Raw genomic sequence first — 19,305 nt, 5'->3', positions numbered from 1 at the left:
AAAACACCCGTTAGGCAGCTTTCTGAAATTGGGTTATATTTCTCTAGTCCATACCAGACTATTGAAAACTAAGGTTGATCTCTTCTAATAAGATGTGGGAAAGCATAGAAATGTAAAAACATCTTGCGCTCATTAATTTCCTTCGCCTTAGTGACTACAAACTTTTGGTAATTTTGCTGGCGTGACAGCAGAATTATTCAAATTATTCTGTTGAACCAACTCCGACCGTTTATACTGGTAGCTTCATAAATCTTAGATTTTAACCATTTTAAAAAGAATAGATAGTAGGTAAGAGCTTTAGGGTTGATTCTCTTAACATTTTAAACGCTAAATTCTGACAAATGATTCTGTCTCGTGACGAAAAAGGTGATAAAAACCTATCGAATATCTTATTACTTAGCGTTCGATCAACGTGGTAATGAGAAACTTTAGAAAAAAACTGGTTTTTTTCTTTCATATTTGAGTTTAGAGAGCTCAAGCTATTCAAACCTGTATGAACATTTCAGAAACAAACTACAGGATTTTTATTTAGTGTAACCGGCGGGCGATAACAACAGTCTCTCTTTTTCGGCGAAGTCCGTGGCGCAGGTCGAAAAATATCAGTGAAGAAAAAATTTATGTTAGTGCCTCTTTCCAAGAGCTCTCGGCGGCGCGCTGATATCTTTTTTTTCTTTTTTTAGCTCTGATGCTTTTTTCAGCTTTGATTTTTTAAACTTCGCTCAAAAGGAGGAAGTGCACGTAGTCTTTAACAACACATAGTGAAATTCATCGCGACGAGCGTCTCAGTCAGTAATTCGATTATGTACTAGTCCCATCTAAATAAGGCAGCGATGCGCGGGATTCTAGCCTAGTTATTCAGGATATAAACCATGATTGCGCTTGGTGGGAGCAGAGAACAGCAGAAATTCACATCAGTGGTAGGAAAAGTTTCAATTCGTGCAATGACAGCATCGCCGACGCTATACAAAAGCCCAAGATTACACACTTGGAATCCCAAGTAGATTGATGGGAAAAATGCTCCTTTCCTTAGAATCTGAGTTTGTTCAAAAAGTTAGAGAAGCTTGCCAGCGGGCGTGCGATGTCATGGCGCTAAGAGATGGTAAAGCATTATTCCAGGCGGTCGTAGGCCAGCAGAAGTGTTAGGAAGCTTTCGATGTTGGCCTTCAAACCCCTCTTGTCGCCTATCAGAAGGATCTCTTTAAAATCCTAAGTATTATGCCAATAGATTCTCAGTCAACGCGCTTAAACACATAAATCAGTCATTTGAAAACCTCTTTGAAAAACAAATAAAGAAGGCAAGAACACAAGCGAAGACTGAGGGGCCCGGAGTGCCAATCGAAAAAGTCTCGCGGTAAACAATCCGTATGGAACAGCTTCAGCTGAACTACTTTTAGATTTCACAATGAGGCCATACTGCTGTCAAGACGTAGCGTGAGGCACTTGCACCATCAAACTTAAAATCGGTGACGAGTTTGTCACCCCTAACGTCGTGCGCACCGTAGCCAAGTGTACCATCATTAATTATACATGGCCATTACAAAGAAGCTGAATTTCAACCGATAGGTAAATCAACCACGAGGAGATTCTTAGAAGTTCAAGAGGACACAGAGGTGATCAGTGCAGGGTCTAGAAAATAATGTAGCTGAGGGTGCCGATGGTTTTAAAGATTTTTTTCCAAATTATAGACGAACCAGAACGCATGAGAGTAGAGCTTTTGTATAGCATCGGTAATGCTGTTATTGCATGCACTGAAACCTTGCAATGGATCTCGGACATTTCCTCTCACTGATCTGAAGTCCTGTATTTCTCTGCTCCCATCAAGGGCAAACACGGCTGACAGCCTGGAAAAGCTAGGCTTGAATTCCGAGCAAAAAATCACGTTATCGCTGCCTTATTTAAACTAAACATTAAATAAAATCCTTTAGTTTGGTTCTGAAATGTTCATATAGGTTTGAATAGCTTAAGCTCTCTGAACTCAAATATAAAAGAACAGAAACCAATTTTTTCAAAAAGTTTCTCATAAACACGTTGACCGAATCAGCCGTCATTTGTCAGAATTTAGCTGTTTAAAATGTTTAGAGAATCAAACAGCGTGTTATAAAAACTCTTCCCTAGTATCTTTTCTCTTTAAAATGATTAAAATCTTAGATTTATGAAGAGAACAAAATAAACGGTCGGAGTTTGCCAACATACTAATTTGCATAACTCTGCTGTCACGCTAACAAAATCGCCAAAAGTTAGAAGTCACTAGAGCGAAGGAAATTATGTCGTCAGCGGTCAAAAAAGAACCCTTTGCAGCTTTCATTATTAAGAGCTCTCAAAAATTTTTAAACGTATTTCCAGAAACCAATGTGGTTTTATTTACTTTCTACCAAAGATAGTTTAATATGCAAAGTTTGAGGCAAAACTTTTTTTCCAATGCGAAATGCCTTAGACCGCTCTTACAAAGATCGCACTTAAGTGCTATAATTCTTTTTACAACCAGAAAACAAGTGGTTCAGAATGTGCCTAACGTTTATTGTTCTTATTTTTCATTCTGGTATTAATGGCTTTCACTACAGTATATGTCGTTTCCAAGTTACGTTATCTCCATGCAAATCGGCAATTTCACTCCCGGTTCAACATCTTCACGTGGCAGGTGCTACATCTGCGAGAGTAACACATTTTTTGGGGTCCCAACATCAGTTTGTAAGAAATAGCGATATTTACCTGTGTCTTTTATTAATAATTTTATGGGAAGAGTGACGAGGTCGACTTTGAAATGCTTCAATTTGACAGTCTTTAACGGCAAAGGGAAAGCGCTAAAAAGAACGAAAGAACTGCAGTCATGGCTGAGAGTCGCTGATACATCGAAAGACTCTTTCTGAAAAGCGAACACTGAGTTGGAAATTTTTTAATCAGGCAGCAAAAGATGGTTAGACACAAACTGTAAGTATTAAAGGTTTGTCTGGAGCCTTGAAAAGCTCTCTGCACGCCTGCGATTGTCTATATATCAAACAAATGGCTTCGAAAACTATTTTTCCGAAAAAATTATAGCGTAAGACATTTATTCATTCATTCGAACTAAATTTCGGGCTCGAAATTAGACGATTACCTTTTTAACGCGTATTTTACCAAATTAAAAGGTAAAAGTAAAGACGCACATTCAATATTCATTCGATACTCACGTTAAAACTTTTCTGATATGTGTGGAGGGACTTGTTGTAAACGGGGAGTCTATCCTTCTTGCTCAGATTCATGTTAAAAATGAAGCGTACGTGAGCAACAGCGAAGTCTTTTCGGCGTCGTAATTGTCAATGACATGATATTTATCCAATCAGCAGCCATAATTTACTACTTCCGCTGCATACGAACACGCGCACTGTTCTCGACAATAAAAAGATGCAGCATGTTTGTTTGGAGTAATCGAAAGAAATGTTGTTTTGTTTAAAATGCAAGCATGGAAGTCATGTCATGAAGATAAAACAAGGAGTTTATGCTAAAAAAAATTCCCGTTGGACGGGACACTTTTTTGTGTGTTCATTATTCGTATTAAAGTGCATGCTTGATTTCTTGCGTTAAACGTGCTGATTTTGAAAACTATTCATAAAACTGTTTGCTTCTTGGAAACCGTTCACTCTTTCGTCATGGGTCATGTGACTTTAGGCGTGCCCCGGTTACATTATCGTTGGACTTGCTATCTCGTTCTAAGAACTCTGTCCAAACTAATGTTAAAAATTAAGAACCACAACCACCGATTACAGTCAGCTAAATCTGCCCTAGCAACGGTCTAAAAAGACAGTGGCGAGATGCCTTAAGGGATTTTTGGCAGACGAATTTTCGACGTGGAGACTAATAATAGCGTTAACGATAAATTAAAAAAAAAAATAAATAAGACCCGCAGATTTCATGTTTCAAATCGTGTGCTATCGCGAGAAATGACAAGTCATTACCACGCGGTTGAGTGTGAATTAGCCTTCGTTCGACAAGGAACCATGGGTTTTAGCATTTTGAAAGCGTGTTTCTCGGATTTTCTTTTCACTTTCTTTGTAAAGCAAACACGAGCTTTATCGCTTCAGGGAAGATGAAAGCCGTATTTTCAATCGTCTGGCCAGGCTCATGTCACGAAATTCTAATTCGTGGCACCTTTGACGCATAATGATTTTCTTCCATTTTACTTTCTAACTATACGAAAAAAATGAGCACTAACTTTGCAAGATAACATTGCAGTCGCTTTTGTAGGCAAAACACAGCTAATTGATCGAAAGTAGTCCCTGTTAATGCCCTTTCTGTAACGTTGTAAAATCACCGTAAAAACATTCCTGGTGACATATTTTAGAAATGAGTCTGGAATCAAAGGCTTTAACGCTATAGATAATTTTGGCCAATAAATAAAAGTAAACGCAAATTTCCTACATCCGAGGCAGCGCTGACCCACTTTGGTTTCTTTCACTTTTTGAATGAAATGATTTTTTTAAATGCAGACTAACCTAGCATACACGAATCTAAAAATAAAAAGCAGTACCCGGTAAAAAGTATGCATTTTTTGCGACAGATTTTGTTTATTTCCTTTGCCCCACGCTTTTGAAAAAAGCAATGTTATGTAAATAGCAAAAAAAAAGGCATTATCGCTACGGGGAAGAAGTCGGCCAGATTTACATTTGTTTGACTATAGGCTTATATCACGAGATTCCTAATTTTAGGCACTTTTAACGCACAATGTACTAAAGTTTTATACAGGTAAGCAGCATCCGCGAAATTTGCCCTAAAAAACAGCACCCAATAAAAAGTATGCGTGAATTTGAACAAAATATACTATTTGTTTCATTTTTCGAAAACTCTAAATTAATTTTATAATAAAAAACCAGAACTATAAGAATTAAAAATGTACGAACTAACCGTTCTAGATAATATTGCTTTCTAACGAGCAGTTGATGGCGAAGTGGTCCTGGTTAGTCAGCTTTCTGTAACGTTTTAAACCATACAATAAAAACACCCTGCTGACTCATATTACGTCATGAGTTATTAAGTTAGAATTGAGACTGAAACACTTTTTGACATTATCTTTAGTAAAAGGAAATAAACACGTTAAGTTGAGCACCGTTATTAAACGATGGTATTCTGTAACAATAGGGAAAATTTTGAAAAGAGTGTTGTAGTAGTCAATCAGCTTAAGGATATCCGTTGTTACGTGAAAAACGATCATTAATGGTCGTTGCATTCAACGTCACGGTTGGCTTTAGAAAAAAAGAAATCTGCATTTCAAATCAGGTAATTACTGTCAGACATTGATAATAATTATAAAATCCTTAATATAATTTGTTTATTTACATTTAGTCATTACCTAGAGAACAAAAGCCATGTCGTCGGTTCTTTCTTTCTAGTAAAGGTATAAGAAATTAAATTTTCAACAGCAGTCAAAACAAATCAGTGTTGTTTCTTGTTTAGCCGTGATGACTTCTTTTTGAACTGTTTCCGTTCATGAAGTAAATAACTTGCACTGGAAATGATATTTTCTGCCCCATTATTTCAAGCTAAGGAGTTAAAGTTTCAATCTATATTCAGCTATTTTGTCGATATAAACCGAAGCAGTTGAGGCGCGGCACTCAATCGATGGCCTCGCCTTCCTCTACTGATCCCAATATACTTTCTCCCTTGCCTCATCTAATCTTCGAGGAAGCATGTGCATTCAAGCCTGTAATCGTTTAACTAAACATGTCATAGGCAATGCTTTCATCAGCTCAACCATTAGCCGTTGGAGGATTTCATACTGTGGTAACAGCTGTATTTGAACGTATAGTCGCGGTAGATGGTCTGTGTAACAATGTATTTTCCCGCCCGTGGCATCGGATCATTGTTTTGAAAGCTGCATTCATTTTGTCATTAAGACCGATGTACAGCCAGGGGTTTATGGCACTGTTAGCTTGACCAAGCCAATAGATAAAGTAGATAGCAATGGGGTGCCAAGTTATTTCAGCTGTCACTGCAATGTTCATGTTAAGCACTTGCATGGGAAACCAGCAGACCGCAAAAACCACCACAACAATAATGAGCGTTCGAACAACTTTTTTCCTTGGAATATGCTCATCTGGCTGGAGTCTGGAAGATTCAAGTTGGCCAGGAATCTCGTGGAACCATATCTTTCGCGCAAGAGATGATGGCAAGAGGCATGATGTAGTTGATGAGCAGTAGGTAAGTCCAAAAGGGCACCCGCGGGATATGTTCGTCTGTATAAAAGCATTTTCCAAGGCTATCCCTGACCACGAAAGAAAATGGTGAGATGACCATTAAGGTGCAGGATGCGATCCAAATGACTGGTGGAATAATTTTGGCTCTTCGGAACCAAATCATTCGCTTCAAAGGGTGTATAACAGCAAAATGTCGATCGAATGCCATCACGACAAGGCTGAAGATCGAGGCTGTCATGGAGGCATTCACAAGATAGATTACAAATCGGCAGAATAGATTCCCGACCGCACCAGTGAATTCAGAGACGTAGAAGTGCGCTATGGAGGAGGGCATCTGAAGTACCGCAATTAGTAAATCGGCAATCGCCATATTGACAAACAAGAAACTCGTCAAAGTTCTTGTCTCACGTTTCCTCCAGACGATGTACATCAGCAAAATGTTTCCTTGCAAAGCGACGATCATAGTAACAGCATATACCAAGGTGAAACCCAATTCCATATTTGATTCCCAGCTCTGTGTGAGAATGACAAATTTAAACTCTTATTTAACCTCGAGATGCTTCTTTTTCTTCACTTTCGTACAACTATCACGGTTTCTGTAATTATATTCGGGATACACAACAGAAAACATTTCTTCGAGCAGGTTTAGTCTTCCTGGCTTATATCATAAGCACTTGTTGAAACAAAGTTGTCGTGGGAACGTCAAATCTGTAAGTATTCATTATCAATTAAAGATGATAAATAATATTTTATTTTATTTATAAGCAGGCCGCTAGGCTTTATCAGAGAGTTGCAATGTTTGGTAATGAATGAAATAATTGCATAGAAAAAGCTCTGTAGGTCTTAAATCTATTTTTAAAAATTTGCCATTACGTTTATGATAGGAAAAACGAATTTATATCAGTATCCTCATGATATCAAAACTCTTCAATGGTGTGATCATGAGTTATCAGTTTGAATAAAAAAAAAAAGAAGAAGACATTATTTTATATAATTTTTTTCTCTTCAGCAGACCTAATCTACTAGGGGCGCTTTGAATACGTTCCCAGATCCACAAAAATTTGGGGAAACCAACATCATATTCATACATTACGTTCTTTTTTTTTGAGCAATTTCAAAAATCTTTTTGCTTATTTCAATGATCTTCCGGAGATTTTAAAATTTCTCTTCAAATCCGATAATAAACTTGAATCTAGGTTTTTTTAGTCCAAGTAATGTTAGGGTATTTTGGGATGGTGCCCGGCTTGCTCTTATATGTTTACAATCTTCTTGAGATTAGATTACCAAGAAACATAATTGCGAGTTAAAAATGTTAGTTTAATTATGGAAATCTCATAAATTCATTTAGTATAGATCAAATTCACTTTTGAAATTTTGCCACTGGACACAATTTTGACTTATGTTATCGCAATGCACATCAACATCACAGCAAAGGTTAAATTCAAAGTAGTCTATTGTAGCTGGGTGTATATAGATTACCCTCAGAAATTTCGAAAAACGTGCTAAAAATGGGGATGGACAAAATTTTCTCAGAAGTTGCCCATAAAAAAAAAATGTTATCTCTAAACTATGCTCTAAAAAACATGCCGTACCTTTATTTGACATGATAATAAAGAGTACTTTTTGTGTCTGCCAAAAAATCAAACAGCATTTTCTCCTAGAGCTTTTGAGTCATCAGCCTGGCTTTAAAAGTCAGAATCAGGTACCATATGCTAGACGGCTATAAACATAATACCATTTTAGCATTATTTACTTGCAATAAAAGCCTAAGAGATAAGGATTTCATGAGCAAAAACCCTGGTAAATGGACTGACGGTTGAAACATACATTCAGATTAGAAGCTAAACGTAGCTGAAGCGCTGTTGTAAGCTCTAGCTTTTTCTCGAATTTCACGAGTTTTTGGAAAGATCTTTGTTATATTAAAGAAAAAAATATCCAAGCCTTGAAATTTAAACTTCCAGTCATTTCAAAGTTTTTCCTCCTTGAGAAAGCAGAGCACACTAACTATTTTCCCATATCCGCAAACGATAGAGTGAAACACTTATCTCTTTCAATCAGACTGTAGCTGTTTATTGAAGAAACTCTCTCCTTTAGCAGTTTGTCCGTTTTGGAAATACAACCGTTTTCTATGGTCTTTTACACAGTTAAAACTTTAGAACTGAGATATGGTGTCATTAGCAATTCCATTTAGCAGTTTCAGTTAATGTTTGCTTTTTTCTAACTGTGATCATCAAAGGGTCTCTGAAACAACCTGTCAACGATTAAATCGTTGTGATGTAGGAAATTGGTTTAGTGGAAAAGCAAATTTCTTGATTAGCAATTTACTTTCTTCGTTATCACTAAATAAAAGAGAAGATTCAAGTTGTAAATCATTAATTTTATTGCTTTGTCGTCCCTGTAAAATCAAAGTACATAAATCCTTTTTCCTTATCTACAGGTAAAACATGATAATTTTGTTCCACTTTCGCTCAGAGCACGAATTTCATACTGATAGTCTTTGTAGAAAACATGTTGTCTCGGCTCTGGAAAGTGTACGTCAAATTTTACCCACAGTAGAACGTGAAAGTGAAAGTGAAAGTCTGTATCAGCTACACTTTCATATAAATATAGTTTTCCCATTCTGTCAGACTTTTCGCCGTAAAACCCTTATACTGAGTTAGCAGACATATTTGAGACAAAAGCACTTGTAGCAAATCTTTACGGCCACTAATTTACATCATCAACTCGGTGGATAAAACCGAATGAACTTATATTTGAGGAAAGAGAACGCAAGAACCTTGAAAAACGCAGAAAAAAAACCATATTACAAAGTACAGAGTGAAGGAAGCTAACCAAGAACTGCTGTGATTAACGCGCTCTATTTTCAAACGAATTCTATTGACAAGATTTTAGACGACGAGATCCTTAAATTTTTAATTATTAGATCTTCGGTGTTTCAATTGTTATTATCGTGCCTGAAATTCAAAATTATCGGTTACTTAACCTTCAGCTGAGGAGGTTTTCGCTTTGAAAATGTGTTAAGATGCAGAACCATACTACACAGTAGAGAGAAGAGGCAGCTGGTCAAGAATGGCTGCAAATAATTGGCTCTGTTTAAAAACAAATTTTGTTAATAGATTATTGAACGACGAGATCCTTAAATGTTTACTTAATAAATCTTCGGTGTTGAAAATGTTACCATCGTGCTTGAAATTCACCAGCCTCGATGATAAACATTATGATTTGTCTAATTCGCAGTGAGAGTACCAATCATATTGTAGAATACGGACAATGGATTGGTGTGATTCACGTTTTTTTTTAGCTAATCAGAAGCAGACGTGAAAAAGCCATTGGAAGAGGAGCGAAAAACAAAAAGCTTGATAACAAAATGGAACGGAATAAGAACGAAATGATTATAATCATGACATTTTCGAGATTCATCGATAATTTTTTTTTCTTTTATATTCAATCACCTTAACAATAATAGTAAAGACAGAAACTCATGGACCACTAAAATCGAGGCCAGGCATTAGAATTACCTATCGGTTCTTCTGAAGAGCCGCTTAATTGAAAAGTTATTTACACAATTACATAGATCGATAACAAGTACATTTTTTTATTTTAATATCCTAGCTTATATCACATATGATTAGTACCCAAAAGGGAAATTTTGAGATAAATTTCTTGCAAAATAAAATAAACAGTTCAATGTCTTGCGATCATTCAGAGATCTCTTTTAATTTAGATACATAGTTAAGCAAACTTTTTGTATAATAAGTAGGCTTAGGATGATTTGTCAGTTACATTTATTTTATTATAAATAGTGTTAAGCTCAATAAATGTGTTAGGCGATTGGAGGGCGAAGAGCCGCCTCGTGGAAGCACATTCAATAAACCATTATTATTAAAGTTATTATTATCATCATGATTCTAATTGAGATCTACGGTACGACAGGTGTTAATGCACGGTTCATTAGCCTTCTCATTGTCCAAATTAAGGTCAGTAGAAGGGAAACTTTCAAGGTAATTTTCCCTGTTAACTCTCGATTTTGACCAAATGATGACAAGTAAATATGGACCAGTTTCGAATCGGCCGTTAAACACAAACGACATAGGAAAACATTTCAGCCGAACATCTGAATCGTGCTGGATAACTTCTTCTCGCATTATACCTGAAACTGAATATGCCTGGTTTTAAGGAGATATCTCATAAAAGGTGTTTATTATTTGCTTTTTGACCGCTGTTTGTTTCATTATTGTACTGTAAACGCGCTGTCAAGTTTCCAACGCGCTAAAAAGCCTCCCGTCAGCAGTGTTAAGTTTCTGATTAGCCCTCCATTCTGCAATACCTCTCAATACCCTTTTCATATAAACAGAAAAACTTCAAAATAAATATATTTTGCAAAATTACACTGCTATTATAATGGTATGAAAATGATTATCAATATTGATGCTCTGCACTTGGGTAAGTCATTTCTTGCTGTACACTGTAATGATTAAACTTGGATCTAATCTGGATTTCATTTAAGCAAAAGAAACTGATATGATTCCTATTGTGGCTTTCTGTGAGTTTTTCATAAGCACCCTTCTCCACTCTTATCAGCCCCTTCTTTGGCATATTGGCTTCCTTGGAGCGATCATAGCATGAACAGTTTGAATCTTTATACATTTCATACTTTGCGTAATTTCCATGAGTGAATAGGCCGGTTCATGTTTATTACAGCTAACGTTTATGCGAACTACACAACCTCATTTCACGATAGTATAGAATTATAAATATTTAAGTGAACACTGAGTTCAGTGGCGATTTTTGTAAGAGCGACCCAGGCATTTCGCATTGGAAAAGAGTTTTGCCTCAAACTTTGCCTATTAAACTATCTTTGGTAGTAAGTAAATAAAACCTCATTGGTTTCTGGAAATACTTAAAAACATTTTTGAGAGCTCTTAATAATCAAAGCTGCAAAAGACCCTTTCTGACGTCTTGCGACATCGAAAATTTCTAAAGTTGACAAGCTCGCTCCTCGCTACACAATACACGCAGCAAGAAATCGTTTGTATTCTTAAATTGTGTTATATATAAGGGGTTTGGAAAGGATTTAAATTCTGATGTGTGTTGATTCAGAGGTTCACCATAATTGATTTAAAAACACCCGCTAGGCTGCTTTCTGAACTTGGGTTATATTTCTCTAGTCCAGACCAGAATATTAAAAACTACGGCTTTTCAAATCTGTATGAACATTTCAGAAACAAACTATAGGATTTTATTTTGAGTAACCGGCGATAACAGCAGTCCCTCTTTTTCGGCGAAGTCCATGGCGAATGTCGAAAAAAATCAATGAAGAAAAATTTATGTTGGTGCCTCACTCCAAGAGCTCCCGGCAGCGCTGACATCTTTTTTTCTTTTATTAGCTCTGATTTTTTAAACTCCGCTTAAAAGGAGGGACTGCACGTAATCTTTAAGAGCACATACTGAAATTCATCGTGACCAGCGTCTCAGTCACGTAATTCGATTATTTACAAGTCCTATATAATATATAGGACTAGTAAATAATCGAATTGACATTATCGTCAGAAAAGAAAATAAACACGTTAAGTTGGGGGCCGTTAGTAAACGATGGTATTTTGTAAAAAAAGGGAAAATTTTGAAAAAAGAGGTGTAGTAGTCAATCAGCTTTAGGATATCCGTTGTTAAATGAAAAACGATCATTGATGGTCGTTGCATTTAACGTCACGGTCGGCCCTAGAAAAAAGAAATCTGCATTTCAAATCAGTTAATTACTGTCAGACACTGATAATAATCATAAAAACCTTAATATAATTTTCTTTATTTACATTTAGTCATTATCTAGGGAACAAAAGCCATCTCGTCGGCTCTTTTTTTTTTTCTAGTAAAGGCATAAAATTTCCGTTCATAAAGTAAATGACTTGCACTGGTAATGATATTTTCTGCCCCATTATATCAAGCTAGGGAGTTAAAGTTTCAATCTATATTCAGCTATTTTGTCGATATGAACCGAACAGTTAAGGCGCGACACTCAATTGATGGCCTTGCCTTCGTCTACTGATCCTAATACACTTTCTCCTTCACCTCATCTAATCCTGGATGGAGCATGTGCATTCAAGCCTGCAATCATTTAACTAGAACATGTCATCGGCAATGCTTTCATAAGCTCAACCATAAGCTGTTGGAGGATTTCATATTGTGGTAACGGCTGTATTTGAACGTATAGTCGCGGTAGATGGTCTGTGTAACAAAGTATTACCCTGCCCGTGGCATCGGATCATTCTTTTGAAAGCTGCGTTCATTTTTCCATTAAGACCGATGTACAGCCAGGGGTTTATGGCACTGTTAGCTTGACCAAGCCAATGGATAGAGTAGATAGCAATGGGGTGCCAAGTTATTCCAGCTGTCACTGCAAAGTTCATTTGAAGCACTTGCATGGGAAACCAGCAGACCGCAAAAACCACCACAACAGTAATGAGCGTTCGAACAACTTTTTTCCTTGGAATCTGCTCATCTGGCTGGAGTCTGGAAGATTCAAGTTGGCCAGGAATCTCGTGGAACCATATCTTTCGCGCAATTATGATGTACAGGGCAGAGATGATGGCAAGAGGCATGATGTAGTTGATCAACAGTAGGAAAGTCCAAAAGGGCATCCGCGGGATATGTTCGTCTGTATAGAAGCATTTTCCAAGGCTATCCTCGACCATGTAAGAAAACGGTGTGACGACCATTAAGGTCCAGGATACGATCCAAATGACTGGTAAAATAATTTTGGCTCTTCGGAACCAAATCATTTGCTTCAAAGGGTGTATGACGGCAAAATATCGATCGAATGCCATCACGACAAGGCTGAAGATCGAGGCTGTCATGGACACATTCACAAGATAGATTACAAATCGGCAGAATAGATTCCCGACCGCACCAGTGAATTCAGAGACGTAAAAGTGCGCCATGGAGAAGGGCATCTGAAATACTGCAATCAGTAAATCGGCAATCGCCATATTGACAAACAAGAAACTCGTCAAAGTTCTTGTCTCACGTCTCCTCCAGACGATGTATATCAGCAAAATGTTTCCTTGCAAAGCGAAGATCATAGTAACGACATATACCAAGGTGAAACCCAATTCCATATTTGATTCCAAGCCCTTTGTAGAAAAAAAAAATGACAAATTTAAACTCTTATTTAACCTCGAGATGCCTCTTTCTCTTCACTTTCGCACAAATATCACGGTTTGTATACCTATTTTCGGGACACATAACTTCCTGGCATATATCATAAGAACTTATTCAAATAAAGTTGTCGTGGGAACGTCAAATCTGTTATTATTCATTTCTTATACTTTTCTTTTTCAATCAGAGTCCGAATATTATGCAGCTGGTTTTTGAAGAAACTCTCTCCTTTAGCAAATTTGTCCGTTTTGGAAATAAAACCGTTTTCTATGGTATTTTACTCAGTTAGAACTTTACAATTGAGATATGGAGTTATTAGAAATTCCATTAAGTAGTTTCAGTTAATGTTTGCTTTTTTCTAACTGTGATCATCAAAGAGTCTCTGAAACAACCTGTCGACGATTACATCGTTGTGATGTAGGAAATTGGTTTAGTTGAAAAGCAAATTTCTTGACTAGCAATTTATTTTTTTCGTTATCACTAGATAAAAGAGAAGATTCAAGTTGTAAATACTTAATTTTATTGCTTTGTCGTCCCTGTAAAATCAAAGTGCATAAGTCCTTTTTCCTTATCTGCAGGTAAAACATAATAATTTTGTTCCACTTTCGCTCAGAGCGCGAATTTCATGCTGATACTCTTTGTAGAAAACATTTTGTCTCGGCTCTGGAAAGTGTTCGTCAAATTTTACTCACAGAGGAACATGAAAGTGAAAATGAAAGTGAAAGTGAAAGTGAAAGTGAAAGTAAAAGTCTGTATCAGCTACACTTTCATATCAATATAGTTTTCCCATTCTGTCAGACTTTTCGCCGTAAAACCCTTAAACTGAGTTAATAGACATATTTGAGACAAATGTACCTGTATCAAATCTTTACGGTGGCTAATTTACATTATCAACTCGGCTGATAAAACCGAATGACCTTATATTTGAGGAAAGAGGAGGTAAGAACCTTAGAAAACGCAGAAAAACCAAATTACTAAGAACAGAGAGGAGGCAGCTGACCGAGAACTGCTTCGATTAATTCACTCTATTTTCAAACGGGTTTTATTGACGAGATCTTAGGCGAAAAGATCCTTAAATTGTTACGTAATAGATCTTCGGTGTTTCAAATGTTACCCGGCCATCGTGCCTGAAATTCAAAATTATGGCTTACTTATACTTCAGCTGAGGTGTGTTTCCTCTTTAAAATGTGTTAAGATGCAAAACCATACTGCACAGTACAGAGAAGAGGCAGCTGTTCAATAATGGCTGCGATTAATGTTTTCTATTTAGAGACAAATTTTCCAAACTAATTCTTGGACGACGAGATCCTTAAATGTTTACTAAATAGATTTTCGGTGTTGAAAATGTTACTATCGTGCCTGAAATTCAATTCAAAATTATCGCTTACCTATACTTCACCTGAGGTGTGTTTTCGCTTTGAAAAGGTATTAAGAGGCATTAGAATTAGTACATCAGCTTTCAACATCTGAAGGCAAAAAATTCCCTTGCCTCAATGATAAACATTTAGATTTACCTAATTCGCAGTGAGAGTACCAATCATGTCGTAGAATACGGACAATAGATCGGTGTGACTCACGCTTTTTGAACTAATCAGTAGCGGACGTGAAAAGCGATCGTAAGAGGCTAAGTCGGAGCGAAAGACAAAGGAAAAAGAAATGATTGAGAAGTTAACGTTGTCAATTATAACCATGTAATTCTCGAGATTCATAACTGTAGTTTTTTTTCTTTTTTTTTTTTTTTTACATTTGATCACCTTAACAATAATGATAAAGGCTGAAACTCGTGGACCGCTAAATTCGAAGCCAAGTATTGCAATTACCTTTCGGTTCTTCTGAAGAGCCACTTAATTTAAAAGTTATTTACACAATTATATAGATCGATAACAAGTACAATGTTTACATCGTAATATCGCTATATCTCATATAATTAGTCGCCAAAACGGGAATTTTGAGGTCATTTCTTATGTAAGAAAAATTTTAAAGCGCAAAATTTTCTTGCAAAACGAAAGAAACAGTTCACTGTCTCACGATCATTCAGAGATCTCTTATAGTTTAGATATACAGTTGAGCAAACTTTTTGTATATTAGGTAGGCTGAGGATGATTTGTCAGTTACATTCATTTTATTGTAAATAAAGCTCATTAAATGTGATTATCAGTTAGGTGATTGGAGGGCGAAGAGCCACCTCGTGGAAGTACATTCGAGAAACCATTATTATTATAGTTATTATCAACATCATGATTATAATTGAGATCTGCGGAAGGACAGGTGCACGGGTCGTTAGCCTTCTCGTCGTCCGAATTTCGGTAAAACACATCGATTTCCCGGGTCAATATTAGTATCTGGGCCAGAGCCATTTTATTTTACGTTAAAACGGTTTATATAAAACAGTACCGTTAAAAACATTTATGTCATGAAAGTCAGTAGAAGGAAAACTTTCGGGGTAATTCTCTCTGTTAACTCTCGATTTTGACCAAATGATGATCAAATGTGGATTGATTTTGAATTGGTCATTAAACACAAACGACATAAGAAACATTTTAGCCGAACATCTGCCGTGCTGGACAATTTATGCATTATACCTTAAACTAAATATGCCTGGTTTTATGGAGATATCTCATAAAAAGGTGTTTATTATTCGCTTTTTGACTGCTGTTTCGTTAATTATTGTACTGTAAACGCGCTGTCAAGTTTCCAACATGCTAATAAGCCTCCCGTCAATGGTTTTAAGTTTCTGGTAAGCCCTCCGTTCTGCAATACCTCTCGGTACCCTTTCCTTATAAACAGAAAAACTTCAAAATAAACATATGTTGCAAAATCATACTGCTATGATAATGGTATGTAAATGGTTATCCATAATGCTGCTCTGCACTTGTGTGAGTCATTTCACAAAACGCTCATTATCCTCTATTTCAGAACCTCTATTGGTTCCCTTTGAACTACGCTTGTTATATACAGTATTCATTGAGGTTGGATCTAATTTGGATTTCATTTAAACAAAAGATATATGATTCCTACCGTGGCTTTATGTGAGTTTACATAAGCACCCTTCTCCATTCTAATTCGCCCCTTCTTTGACATATTGGCCTCCTTTGAGCGATCATAGCATGAACAATTTTAATCTTTATATATTTCCATACCTTGCGTAATTTCTCTGGATGAATAGGCCGGTTCATGTTTATTACAGCTGACATTTATGTGAACTACAAGGCTTTAGCGCTGTAGACAAATTTGGCCAATAAATAATAGTAAACGTAAATTCCTACATCCGGGTCAGCGCTGACGCACAATATTTGGTTTCTTTTACTTTTTAAATAAAATGACTTTTTCTTTTAATGGAGACTAACCCAGCATTCACAAATCTAAAAATAAAAAGCAGTACCCGGTAAAAATTATTCACTGTTTGGAACAAATTTTGTTTATTTTCTTTACCCCACGCTTTTAAAAAATTCGATGTTATGTAAAAAGCAAATAAGAAGCATTATCGCTACGGGGAAGATGTCGGCCATATTTACATTCGTTTGACTATAGGCTTATATCACGAGATTGTTAATTTTGGGCACTTTAGACGCACAATGTGCTAAAGTTTTGATACAGGTAAACAGCATCCGCGAAATTTACTCTAAACACAATATCCAATAAAAAGTATGCGTGAATTTGTACAAAATACATTATTTGTTTCATTTTTCGAAAACTTTGAATGAATTTTATAATAAAAAAGCAGAAATTTAAGAATTAAAAATGTACGAACTAACCGTACTAGATAGTATTGCTTTCTAACGAGCAGTTGATGGCAAAGTGGTCCTGGTTAGTCAGCTTTCTGTAACGTTTTAACCACAGAATCAAAACATCCCTGCTGACTCATATGAAGTTATGAGTTGTATTAAGTTAGAATTGAGACTGAGACACTTTTGACAATATCGTTTTTAAAAGAAAGTAAACACGTTAAGTTGAACGCTGTTAGGAAACGATGGTATTCTGTAACAAAAGGGAAAATTTTGAAAAAAGTGGTGTAGTAGTCAATCAGCTTAATGATAAACGTTGTTAAATGAAAAACGATCATTCTGGTCGTTGCATTCAACGTCACAGTTGGCCTTATAGAAAATAGAAATAGAAATCTGCATTTCAAATCAGGCAATTACTGTCAGACATTGATAATAATCATAATAACCTTAATATAATTTTTTTATTTAGATTTAGTCATTATCTAGAGACCAAAAGCCATCTCGTCGATTCTGTCTTTCTAGTAAAGGAAGTCAAAACGGCAGTCAAAACAAATTAATGTTGTTTCTTGTTCGGCCGTGATGACTTCTTTTTGGACTATTTCCATTCATGAAGTAAATAACTTGTACTGGAAAAGATATTTTCTGCCCCATTATGTCAAGCTAGGGAGTTAAAGTTTCAATTTATTTATTTTCCTCTTTGAAAATGTGTTAAGATGCAAAACCATATTACACAGCACAGAGAAGAGGCAGCTGTTCAGTAATGACTGCGATTAATGTGCTCTATTTAGAGACAAATTTTCTTACCTAATTCTTGGACGACGAGATCCTTAAAGTTGTCCTTAATAGATCTTCAATGTTGAAAATGTTACCATCGTGCCTTAAATTCAAAATTATCGTTTACCCAGACTTTATCTGAGCTGTGTTTTTACTTTGAAAAGGTACCAAGATGCATTAGAAGCTCGGATTTCAATATCTGAAGACAAAAAATACACCAGCCTCGATTATAATCATTTAGATTTGTCTAATTCGCACTGAGAGTACCAATCATGTTGGGGAATACGGACAATGGATCGGTGTGGCTCACGTTTTTTTTTTAGCTACTCAGAAGCAGACGTGAAAAAGCGATCGGAAGAGGCTAAGTCGGAGCGAAAAACAAAAAGCTTGATAAAAAAATGGAACGGAATAACAGAGAAAGGATTATAACCATGAAATTTTCGAGATTCATATCTGTCGTTAATTTTTTAATTTTCTTAATTATTATTTTTTTATATTCGATCACCTTAACAATAATAGTAAAGACAGAAACTCATGGACCGCTAAAATCGAGGCCAGGCATTAAAATGTTATTTACACAATTACATAGTTGATAGCACGTACATTGTTTATATTTTGATATCCTAGCTTATATCATATCTGATTAGTGGCCAAAAAGTGAATTTTGAGGTAATTTCTTACATGAGAAAAATTTTAAAGCGCAAAATTTTCTTGCAAAATGAGAGAAACAGTCCAATGTCTCGCGATCACTCAGAGATCTCTTTTAATTTAGGTGCACAATTAAGCAAACTTTTTGTGTATAAGGTAAGCTTAGGATGATTTGTCAGTTACATTTATTTTATTGTAAATAGTGTTAAGCTCATTTAATGTGTTAAGTGATTGGAGGGCGAAGAGCCACCCCGTGGAAGCACATTCAATAAACCATCATTATTATAGTTATTATTATCATCATGTTAATGCACGGGTCATTAGCCTTCTCGTTGTCCGAATTTCGGTAAAATACATCGATTTCATAGATCAATATCAGTATCCGGGCCAGAACCATTTTATTTCAGGTTAAAACGGCCAATATAAGACAGCACCATTAAACAACACTTATGTTATTAAGGTCAGTGGAAGGGAAACTTTTAGGGTAATTTTGCTTGTGAACTCTCGATTTTGACTAAATGATGACCAATAAATGTGGACCAATTTCGAATCGGTCGTTCAACACAAACGACATAGGAAGCATTTGAGCCGAACATCTGAATCCTGCTGGACAACTCTTTCTCGCATTATAGCGGAGCTCGCAGCATAGCCCCATAATTATACGAAATAGTATAGCATCAAGCCGAAAAAATTTGGACTTGAGACCGTACTACCGACCGTACAAGGTGCTACTTTTAGTGTGCGCGGCGAACTGTACCACGGGCACTATCTTAGCCGTTACGTAATGGAAGGGCGAGGGAGATGGTAATGCGCAGGCGCGATTGCGCGCGTAACTTGTA

The 19,305-nt window shown here is 36.3% G+C and overlaps 1 protein-coding gene and 1 pseudogene across 2 annotated transcripts in view; both read right to left on the bottom strand.

Moving 5' to 3' along the window:
• Window positions 1-5,744: 5,744 nt before the first annotated feature.
• On the bottom strand, window positions 5,745-6,666 carry LOC131789896 (orexin receptor type 2-like; annotated as a pseudogene).
• Window positions 6,667-12,057: 5,391 nt separating this feature from the next.
• LOC131789895 (allatostatin-A receptor-like) overlaps window positions 12,058-19,305 on the bottom strand; it is a 16,377-nt gene continuing 9,129 nt past the window's right edge. The window contains exons 1-2 of one of the 2 annotated variants that reach the window (XM_066174317.1): window positions 17,849-17,980; window positions 12,058-13,294 (exon numbers count right to left, since the gene is read on the bottom strand). In XM_066174317.1, coding sequence (XP_066030414.1) covers window positions 12,341-13,279 — 939 coding nt within the window. In that variant the 5' untranslated portion in view covers window positions 13,280-13,294; window positions 17,849-17,980 and the 3' untranslated portion in view covers window positions 12,058-12,340. Of the gene's footprint in view, window positions 13,295-17,848; window positions 17,981-19,305 lie in introns of those variants that run through there. The other variant, XM_059107078.2, reaches the window with a different exon arrangement.

The sequence above is a fragment of the Pocillopora verrucosa genome, chromosome 11 (assembly GCF_036669915.1).
Source record: "Pocillopora verrucosa isolate sample1 chromosome 11, ASM3666991v2, whole genome shotgun sequence".
In the NCBI taxonomy this organism is placed as follows: Eukaryota; Metazoa; Cnidaria; class Anthozoa; order Scleractinia; family Pocilloporidae; genus Pocillopora; species Pocillopora verrucosa.
The sequence above is the reverse complement of the archived record's forward strand: the minus strand, read 5'-3'. Positions and strand labels throughout refer to the sequence as shown.